The sequence below is a fragment of the Polyodon spathula genome, chromosome 11 (genome assembly GCF_017654505.1).
Source record: "Polyodon spathula isolate WHYD16114869_AA chromosome 11, ASM1765450v1, whole genome shotgun sequence".
Taxonomy (NCBI): Eukaryota; Metazoa; Chordata; class Actinopteri; order Acipenseriformes; family Polyodontidae; genus Polyodon; species Polyodon spathula.
In genome coordinates, this window is record NC_054544.1 from 11,466,830 (window position 1) to 11,477,712 (window position 10,883).

Sequence of the window (10,883 nt, forward strand, 5' to 3'; positions counted from 1 at the left end):
TATATATGAAACTTGAAAAGAGGTTGAATATTATTTATTATTTTTCATATTTTTATATAGTTTTAGGAAGTGTAGCTCATATGAAAAAAAAAAAAAAATCACCCCACAACAAAATAAATGACATCACTGGAAAGATCTACTTAATGCCTTTCTGTGGGTGTACTGTGTTTCTGATTTAACCTTCCAAAACTACAACCACTTAAACACAGTTCATATTTATGCCCAAATATGTCATTCCCTGTAGGCAGCATAGGGTTAAAGAAGTCCAAGACTTTTTGATCTGATTGCATGGTCCTATAGCCTACTAACCTATTGTCATGTGCAGTTGATCTTTGTCAAAGATTCGTATGGATAACGTATTTAAGTCAATGTGGATACATTTAGAAGAAAACAAAATCTTGCAAAAATTGTAAAATCCCAAAGCAAGATGACTTTATCAGTAATGATATAATACGATAGCCTTTCATAATGCACCTCAGGCTTATTTACAGATGCAGGTGTCACTGTAAATTTTTTTGGCACCCATAGTATTCCATGCATTTTAAATTGGGGGCACTTTTAGTTGCTGTTTCTTATAAGTGTGTTTTACTTCATTTATCATTATGGATAACTGCAGCAAATAGTAAATCGGTATTATGGGTGAAGTATATTTATTAAACAGTACCATTTGTCGATATTTTAATAACAGCATTTGTTTTATTATCAGTTGGATTGTTTTAAGTAAAGGAAATGTAAAAAAGAACAATAGATTTTGAATATCATGACTGCGTATTTCATATATTCATTTACATTAGTCAGTCTTATGTAATAACCTGAATATTTACTGATTGTGTTTATTAATTTAAATGTATACAAGTAACTTCTATACTATAGAATGATTATGTCATTAATCACACATTTTGAAGATGTTCCAACTGTTGTATGACACATTTTTGTAAACAGTGGCGTATCTTCATTCCTCGACTCACTATGGTCTACTGAAAAAGAAAAAAAAAAAGAAATCAGAATAAATCGCACAACAAATCTTACTAAGCAAGTGAATGTCTGTTAGGATTGATGCTTTAACAATGTGGTAGGCTGACTTTGAAGCTGCAATATGGTTTTGTAATATGTGCATTACCAGTCTTACTCACTTCTGAAAGCCTATAGTTCAAGTTTAGGAAGTCTTGAGCAGCAATGCTGTTTAGACCTGTAATCATGTCACTGGTGAAGCATCTATTTAAACCACCTGCCACTGCCGTTTTTCTTTGTGTCTTGTTTGGTTGTAACATATATTAACAACAGACCTTTAATCCATTAGATTGATTTATTAAATAACTGCTCTACATGCTGTTTATGTTCTTTACCTGTTTTTCTTTGCAATTAGCCAATCTGTAGGGTAAGAAATTCATATGTTTATGACTTACCTGCTCCTTTTAGATTTACCGTTCTTCAACCATTCTACAAACTCTTTGGCACGTTTTTCCTCCAAGTATTTACTGTAGTCGTTGGTGAACATTCCTTGAGAGTGACGTTTCACATTTGTCAACTCTCCAGGTTCATCGCTTAGTTCCTCTTCTGTCATTCTGTCAAGAAAGCTTTTTTTTTTGTTAAATGTCTTCAGAACTTGCATTGTAGATTTAAGAATCATTTTCATTAATGTCTGTCTGTTTGTTTGTTGTTGGAGCATAGACTAGCCAGTCAGTTCAGGCTACGATCAGTGTATGGTGGCTTAAGATCTCTTCTTGTAATCCTATGACTGTGTCTGGCTTGACACATATCTTTAGATGCTCCCCCATATGTCAGCTTCTGCTTAAGTCACCTGCTTGTGATATTTTATAACTCAAAATAGTATCAACTTTCCCTGATGGTTTTAGTTAATAATTAATAAAGGAGGCATAGGTTTATTTTATAAAGAAGAAAATGTCACCTAGTTTTCTTGTTCTGTTTTAATGCTAGGCCATGTATATAGCACAATTAATATCAATCCATTAAACATTTTATAACGTGCTTCCACATTATTTCTCTATCTGAGATACACTTGCAATATCTCGAAATATTATTATTTGTTTATTTAGCAGACGCCTTTATCCAAGGTGATTTACAAAGTCTAGGTTGTGTGAACTATGCATCAGCTGCAGAGTCACTTACAACAATGACTTACCCAAAAAATAGAACACAAGGAGGTTAAGTGATTTGCTTAAGGTCACACAGTGAGTCAGCAGCTGAGCCAGGATTTGAACCAGGGACCTCTTGGTTACAAACCCCTTGTCTTTAACCACTGGACCACACAGCCTCCTCTAATATTAAAACACACTTTTAATGTAAAGTATATTGACTACACTGTTTAGTATCAGTATAGAGTACCATGAATTAACTGGAACAAATGATCATATTGTGAAACACTCACAATATGTGCTTTACTGTCTGTGTTCTTTGCATCCTTTCAATCTTGATTAACAACTGATAAAAAGTGATCTTCATCACTTGCCCACTCTAACACTTGCTATAAGTGATGAAAACGTGTTATAGAGCAGGATCTAACATATGAAATCCATTTTTTGATTTTTTTTAAAGTTTGACACACATCTGGGCCATTGTAACTTCCGATAAAAATTCTTACCCACAAATGGTAAATATCAACACTTACCCGCTCCTTTTAGATTTTCCATTCTTTAACCACTCCACAAACTCTTTAGCGCTCTTTTCTTCCAGATATTTGCTGTAATCATTGGTGAACATGCCTTGTGAGTGACGTTTGATATGTGATAGCTCTCTGGCTTCATCAGTTGGTTCAGTTTCTCTAATTCTCAATAACCTAGAAAAAATGTATTGTATGAGATATGAAAAAAGTTTTTTTTTTTAATGATGCAGGCTCTGTAACTTCAATACAAAAACATTTTCATTAAGAATTTTCTACAAAATGTCCAAATACAGTTTTTTTTTTTTTTAAATATCTAATATTATATATCTTTGCTTCATAACACTGTTGTATTTTATTACAAAAGATAATTAGTATGCATGATATTTTATTTAAAAATAACCAAGCAAACTCTACATTTGAATCCATGTATGTAACTTATTAATAAAAAAAAAAAAAAAAAAAAAAAAAAAAACTTTTTACTGAACTGTGAAAGATAATTAATTACTTGTGAATTTATTTCAGCTAACAAGAGTTCATCCAGCTTTACCTAGACTTATCTTCCCTTTCCTGAAGCAGTGTATTTAAATTCACATTTTATGTTTTATTTTTTATCATTTGGATTAAGCAAGGCCAAAAATTCAGCAAAACAGTCCAATACATAGTTATTGCTGAGTTTGGTCATTGAAAATGCTAGAAGTCTATATATTTCAGTTCTTTTGTTGAAGCAGGAGATGATAGCTGGTTTAAAAGCAAAATGTTAAACTGTAATTCAATTGAACGAATGTTCTTTTTTCAAGCAAGACAGTGTTCAACAGGCATTACCTTGACTTATCTCCTGTTTCTTGAATAGGGATCTGCCAGCTGCCTTGAACAATAATCAACAGCAGCAGTCCAGCCAGAGAGTGAATTCCTTTCATTGTGTTTTCCTGTGAAAGACAAAATCAGAACATCCATAATAAAGGTATTTGTGTATCGATTTCATATCGCAAAAAAAAACTGAACGTTCTGATTTATAGACCAGAAGAGTAGGTGTATTCATACATATATAATATATAGATATATATCTATATATATATATATATATAATATATAATATATATATATATATTTTACTGTGAAATTTACATAAAACGAAGTAAAACGTTCAGTTTCCGATTATATTAACAATACTATAACAAGTGGTGTTAATGAAGAATAAAGTTTTCAGTTTTGCTTACCTGTAAAAAGAAGGAAGACTTTTCTGCTGCTTTAATTTGCCAGACGTCTAGAATTGATTCATGCACCTGCTTCTGCTCATCTTTATATAGGAGTGCCCTCTGATAGTTTAACCACTCATGGCTACCCATTAGACTTTTTCAGTACACTCAGTTAAACACATTTATTTGACTTCCTTTGTTCAAAGCACGCAATATCCAAAAGAGAAAGGCTGTCAATAAAGTGTTGAAACCAAATAGAAGCTGCTTTCCTGTCAAATAAAAAAAAAAAAAGAGCAAATGTTTGGTTCTGATTATTTTGCAGTAAAGCCCATTAAAACCTTCCTGACTGATGCTCATATTTATTAACATTACTGAGATTAGAATAAATGAAATACTGTGGTACTGGGTAATTTTAGTCTTGTTAAAGAAGCAAACCGCATTTAAGAGAGCTATCATAACTATCACATTATAGGCTGTGATAGTTATGATAGCTTGATGGCTTGGAGAACATCAATTATTGAATGGTATGACAGTGACAGGTCCTACTTTTGAAAAAAAAAAATTCTGATACCTTCAAAATGTTGGGCTAATTGTCTCTTACAAAATTTGAAAAAAAAAAAAAAAAAAAAAAAAAAAAAACAGTATATTGCAAAAAGTTTACTTTTTTTATTTTAATATATGAGACTTGCCTTTTAATATTAACATATATGAAATATGAATGTCCAGAAGTCATGCTGCTAGATAATTTACCATGGTAACAGTTAGGTTCCCTAACATTTGGCTGAGATTTTTAAATTGCTCAGAATAACACAAAATGCCCATACACTATTTTATCTAACTAATTGTTCTACAACGCTTGGTGCACAAATATATTATTTTTAAAGTAAATATCGTAACATCTCTCTGCTCTAACACTCTAGTTGCCTGCTCACACCCTTTTCCGACTGTCTATTTAGACGTGTAGGAACAGTCACACTTGGGAGTTAAATACCCAAGTGCATATTAAAATGAAACTCCAGCTTTATATTAGAATGTCCCTTTACTGTATTTCAGCAAATACCAAATATAATATTTTTCAGCAGAGATTTTGAATATTCTTCCTTGTAGCTACAATAGAAAATCACTGTGCATCTTACCTGTCGATCACTTACAGTACATTCACTATGAAGATCTGCCATGTACATTTTTGAAAGGAGCAGATGTTATTGCAAGCTTGTATTTTCATTAAAAAAAAAAAGCTATCTGCATGGTTTACTTTCAGTTTGTGTGTCATGTTCTAGGTCATTAGAGTGCCACAGGCTGCTGTATCCACGTCATAGTTGGACATAAATGACCACAATGACTTTTATTAGGTATGATAGTGCTTACTATACTTTTCCGTAATTTACCGTGCTTGAATGCCTGTGATTCACCCTGCATTTCCTACAGTATACTTAACTATACCAAGCAAAACTGGAGAAAACTTGTATGAGGCATTTTCAATTAACAATCCAGCCCTTTATTAAGGAATTGGACATGCATGCCACCTACTGGTTGCATTTGGAAACAGACAAACATCATTCAGCTACACTGCTTTTGTTTTCTTTAAAATAGACACTTTTTGACAAGAAATACACATTTATAAGGTAGTCTAAATTATTTGGACACATCCCTTCACATATTGATTATGCTACATTCAGAAAAATATGCTGGTAGGATGGTTCCTGGAAGTAAATTATTGCCTGTTTTTTTTTTAATTTATTTATTTATATTAACCTTTCTCACCTAATTCTGTGATCTGCATATTGTGATTAATTATTTTCAAATTTGGGGGGTGAGAAAGGGATTGAACGATGTAAATCTTCATCATTTTATTGCTGAATGAAGGTTTAGGCTAGTGTTTCATTATTGGTCTATAACACACACACATGATTATGGGTTATTTGTTTTTAATTGATGTAAAGGGGCAGCTGGCATCCTACTTTTCTGTTCTGCTCCCAGTTGTATTATTCCCTACCAGAGAGGCATATCCCCTGCTACTGAGATGCAGTCAAGGCACATACATATATCACATAGTACTGCTCATTCATTCTAAGGACAATTTCTAAGGACAACTTTTTGAAAGTATTAAAATCCTGGGATATATGGAGGAGCTTGGTGTTGGTGACCTCAGATCTAATATGGCTGTTATGATGTCTTTTAACCTCTGAATTTACAGCTGCCTTGAGTCAGTATATGTTGAGTTTCTGTCTATTGTTTGATACACATCTGTATTCTTTGATATTCCATTACCGGTGTGTCAATTAAAAAGAAAACGTTTCAACTGTGGCATAGCTTTAACCTATGCAATGCCTCTTTATGGTCGGTAGTTGATTCTCTCAATAAAGTTAGACCTGTTAACATTATTGCCATATTCTTTTAACCTCTGATCATATTATTAATACTAACCACTTGCTTATAGATAGTGTCGTTAAATGCTTAATTAAACTATTCTCTCAATAAATTGCAGGTGGTGTCCAGTAGAAACGAACCTCTCATTACAGATCTTTTTCACTTTTCCATATTACTTCATGTTTACAAAACATTTAATTAGATATGAGAAACTGCTTTGATTATGCTACTGGGGATGCTTTGTTTTTGTTCAGAAAAAGAAAAAAAAAAAAAACTCCCATTTGTAGTTTATCTCAAAATGATATGCAAATATTAGTGTATGAGATGAGTTTCATTCAGGAAGATTTTAATGTGTTATATTGCAAAACCAATCAGAAATAAGCACTCACTTTTTTTTCTTTATTTGACAAGATATCATTTGCCTGAATGCTTCATTTCTCTAAGTAAATATAAATCTCAAAGTAGAACTAAGTGGTTTGATGAGTAAGTGTAAAAATCACCAATGCGTATCCATTTGAGTAGCGCACTACTATATAAAACCAAGCAGATGCAGGAAGGGTCACGAAACATTTTGAGGGAGCCAGAAGAAGAGCCAGCAACATCCCTACTATTAATTTATATTACAATACAGGTAAGAACAATTATATTCCTTATTAAAACTGCTTTATCAATGATCATTGAATGCTGCAATTTGGTTCTTAAAAAAAAAAAAAAAAAAAAAAGGTATGACCACAAGCATGTTATATGTTTTTTTTTTTTTTTTTAATAGGAAAACACAATGAAAGGAATTCACTCTCTGGCTGGACTGCTGCTGTGGTTTATTGTCCAAGGCAGCTGGCAGATCCCTCTTCAGGAAAGAGAGGATAAACCCAGGTAAAGCCTGATGAACACTGTCTTGATAACTTATATGAAACATAATTTACAATATAAAATGCAATTTCAGCTTATTTTTTTATACCGATATGTATTATTTTGCATGCAGTTTGCTTCATATTTAAGTATATGCTAAAAACAATATATGTATTCTTTGATTGTCTAGGGTTTTGAAAATCAGAGAAGCTGAACCAACTGATGAAGCCAGAGAGCTATCACATGTCAAACGTCACTCACAAGGCATGTTCACCAATGATTACAGCAAATATCTGGAAGAAAAACTTGCTCAGGAGTTTGTGAAGTGGTTAAAGAATGGTAAATCTAAAAGGAGTGGGTATGTGATTCTAACCTGTATATTCCTCTGTTTATTTGTCACTTTCTAACAAGATGTTTCAAGCTAAAATTACAATTGTACTGAAAAAAATGGCTTATTTAATATCTAAAAACCTGAAACTATATACATATACTACATACAATTCACAAAACTAAACCCTAGTAATTGGTCTGAAAATATTAACATATACAACACAAGGTACCACAGATGCTTTTGTCATTCACTAGTAAAGTACTAAAAGTTAATAATATACATTATAAAAGACAATATAGTGTCTCTCTCTCTCTCTCTCTCTCTCTCTCTCTCTCTCTCTCTCTCTCTCTATCTATATATATATATATATATATATATATATATATATATATATATATATATATATATATATATATATATGTAATTGGATTGTAGCAGTCACAGTAATATAAATGCAATGTGAAAATGTAGTCCATTTTTTTTTGTTGCATTACTACCATGGTCAGTTGGGGTACAGTAAGTAACTGCAGCAAAGTAATGGCTGACTAGGATAGGTTGCAATTATTTATTAACTTTTGACTGCAAAAACATACAACATAACTAAATAATTTCAAAAAGAATGCTAAAAAAAAAAAAATACTCAATAAATTGTCACTTCTTTAACTTCTTCTTATTAAACTAAACCTTTATTTAACTGCTCCATTTTCCTAGATCTGTGATTGTAGCTCTACTCAGTATTAAAACCTGTTTTCTTTCCAGGGAAATCACAAAACGACATGCTGATGGTACCTACACCAGTGATGCCAGCTCCTTCCTGCAGGAGCAGGCTGCCAGAGACTTTATTTCTTGGCTGAAGAAAGGGCAGGGCAGAAGAGAGTAAGATTTGATGTTTTCAACAAACTGTTTATATATAGTAAATCTCTGCTAATCAAAGGATATAATCACACATCTATTTATTATATATGGTATGTCATTAAACTGCTACTGCAAAACCAGAATAATATAACAAAATTATATAAGCACACAATGGATCCTGTTTAAGCTCTTGACTGTTGAAAGGAAGCCTACAACAGTTTTGTGAATATTATTCATAAATGATAAAGCTTTGCGAATATGTCTTGTGAGTACTCTAGACAAATGTAATAGTTTTAAGTTTACGTTATTTCCTAAAATAATACAATAAAAAAAAAGATTTTGAGTACTTACAGTAGTTACTTACTAAGAAGCGTAATTCCGTTGCAAGTTTGCAATCAACATTGATCTTTCATCTCACCTTAAACGGAAGACATAGCACTGAGGTTGTGTTTCTGTCTCCCGAGTTGTATTTATTGCATCTATTCAGAATAAGAACATATAACACTTTCAGCAATAACAACAATCAAATATGTTTAAAAATTGAGGACCTGTGATACTTGAAATGATGTAGCTATATTGTATTTATTTTCACATATATTATATGCAGTGTCTCACTGGAAAGCAGTGTGGCTGAAGAATTGCGTAAAAGACATGGAGACGGAAGCTTCACACACGACATGACGACAGCTCTAGACAGCATTGCTGCAAAAGAGTTCCTAAACTGGCTCATGAACTCCAAACCTCCAGAGACAAGGTAGTGATATGACAGAAAAATGATTGTCACCCTGTGAATATGTCAATGAACCAGTGAATACTCTAGCTGCAGTACAGGTATCTCACAGCATAAACTTAAAAGCATTTCACTCAGCAGTAAGTGCTGATTTTACAACATTGGAATACAGTGAGTAGTATAATTCCGTTTCTCAAGTTCTTTCCGTCATTAAGGTGGAACAGACCCGTGTATGGTACTGTAACTAGGCTGTGTGTTATGTAGAACACGCAATTAAACATTACAACCTGTCAAATTTGTTGTGTGACTTACTCTTTTTTTTTTTCCAGCAGTCATTTAGTGAGTATCAGTTAATGAGGAAATACCATTGGCTGGGAACATGCTTCAGAACTGAAAATTCTTCAAAATCTGTGTTCTACAATTGACATGTGATCCCACTTAAGCCATGCGTTATGAATGCTGTGCAATAACTAAAATTCTACTGTGTCAAGATTGTAAAAGGAAACAAATAAGATCTCAATGTATACACTATAACTACACCTCATTAACTCTGCAGTGTATCAAAGGCGAAAAGCAATACTGGCTACCTTCTTTCTAATGTAGGGTCGCAAAATAAAGTGCAGAGATGTCAGAGACAATCAATCGCCACCGATTGTTGCATCAAAGGTTTATTGGAGTGGTCATCAAACAACAGAGCGCTCCGGAGAATAACGGTCACTTTATCAGTAACCAATGTATTCTGCCGGGGTAAAGCATGTACATGGGTTATATAGTTTCTACATAAAATTCCTTGCTCCTATCAGGATTTGGCATGCCTAACCCTAACCTAACCTAACCCTTATATTCATTTCAGAAACCAGTTAAGATTAAGCAAGCATTTTATGGTTAAGCAAACATAGCACTTTTCCTTCTACCCTTCCTCTGTCCCCAGTCATCTGACTCTGACTCAACCTAAAGGTGTGATGGAACATTCTGTCCTTTCTTTCACCTTTCACAAGTTCTTCATATTGCAAAACTGCACCCCAATGATCGTTGTTTGATCCTGTTATCTTGTTTGGTTCCTTCACTAAGTTATTTTTCTATAAAATTTGTTTGTGTATACAGTATGTGCATTCGCTAAATTTGTAGAGCAAATTTAAATAACTGCATTCCTATACAATTGTTTCAAAAAGAATTAAATACTTGGCATAAATAAACATATTCATGATATTCAAAATCTCTTGTTTTTTTCTATTATATTCTTCAGTTATTTGACACGTATAAGTATTAGGTATTGACAAAATCCTTGGTAGTTATATTGCTTTAATAAACTTGGTTTTATTTCTTCTGCATATGTGTGTACTGTATATGCAATATATGAGTACAACTTATGTTCACAAACTAGAAGAAATTTTACTCTTCAAACATGCACAGATGGTGCTATGTGACAGCTTACAGGATGGATAGACAGTGTCTCTCAAAGGCAGGATAAGTCTGGACTGAAAGTCAGACCATGGGAATAAAGGCTGATTCACCATTAGTCTTGCCCCCAGAGTCAGTCAACAAAGTATTTCTATTCACAATGCTATTGAAACATAAATTAGACATTTGTTGCAAAAACAGACATTGAATCAACGTTCTGTCTACCTGTTTTATTTAGATTTTGTTTTATTCATGAGGCATTCTCTATTGGACATTATGGGGTTATTTTGGACAACATCCAAGGAAAAATCTATATTATAGTATATATTTTTAAAAAATGTAATTGTTGAAACCAATAGAAACGTAATTACGTTTTTTGGAATATTTAATTTCTTACCTGTTTAATTCGTTGCTACTCTATGTGCACAATTTATGAAGTCAAGTGGTAATAGAAATGACTACTGTGGATAAGAAACTGTTAATTCTGTCCCTTCTGCAAATGGCACATTTGTGAGTTATGGAAAAATA

At 32.8% G+C, this 10,883-nt stretch overlaps 2 protein-coding genes across 2 annotated transcripts; one reads left to right on the top strand and one right to left on the bottom strand.

The window, feature by feature from the left end:
• Nucleotides 1–653: 653 nt before the first annotated feature.
• Nucleotides 654–3,969, bottom strand: LOC121323026 (pro-glucagon-like). The gene is made up of 5 exons (XM_041263743.1): nt 3,841–3,969; nt 3,446–3,549; nt 2,630–2,797; nt 1,407–1,565; nt 654–977 (listed from the first exon to the last, which is right to left on the bottom strand). The coding sequence occupies exons 1-5, from the start codon at nt 3,967–3,969 to the stop codon at nt 968–970; spliced, it is 570 nt and encodes a 189-aa protein (XP_041119677.1). The 3' UTR covers nt 654–967.
• A 2,805-nt stretch (nt 3,970–6,774) lies between these two features.
• Nucleotides 6,775–9,621, top strand: LOC121322784 (pro-glucagon-like). Its single transcript, XM_041263078.1, has 6 exons — nt 6,775–6,820; nt 6,959–7,062; nt 7,229–7,396; nt 8,129–8,245; nt 8,832–8,978; nt 9,284–9,621. Exons 2-6 carry the CDS (start codon nt 6,968–6,970, stop codon nt 9,306–9,308), a joined length of 552 nt encoding a protein of 183 aa, XP_041119012.1. The 5' UTR covers nt 6,775–6,820; nt 6,959–6,967; the 3' UTR covers nt 9,309–9,621.
• Nucleotides 9,622–10,883: the final 1,262 nt, after the last annotated feature.

Bases quoted from the DNA above. Each gene is read 5' to 3' on its own strand.
- LOC121323026 (XM_041263743.1), bottom strand. From the start codon at position 3,969: ATGGGTAGCCATGAGTGGTTAAACTATCAGAGGGCACTCCTATATAAA. The intron at 3,550-3,840 runs GTAAGCAAAACT...TGTCTTTCACAG, and splicing joins AGTCTTCCTTCTTTTTACAG to GAAAACACAATGAAAGGAAT. The intron at 2,798-3,445 runs GTAATGCCTGTT...CATTTTTTCTAG, and splicing joins GAAACAGGAGATAAGTCAAG to GTTATTGAGAATTAGAGAAA.
- LOC121322784 (XM_041263078.1), top strand. From the start codon at position 6,968: ATGAAAGGAATTCACTCTCTGGCTGGACTGCTGCTGTGGTTTATTGTC. The intron at 8,246-8,831 runs GTAAGATTTGAT...TATTATATGCAG, and splicing joins AAAGGGCAGGGCAGAAGAGA to TGTCTCACTGGAAAGCAGTG. The intron at 8,979-9,283 runs GTAGTGATATGA...TTTTTTTTCCAG, and splicing joins TCCAAACCTCCAGAGACAAG to CAGTCATTTAGTGAGTATCA.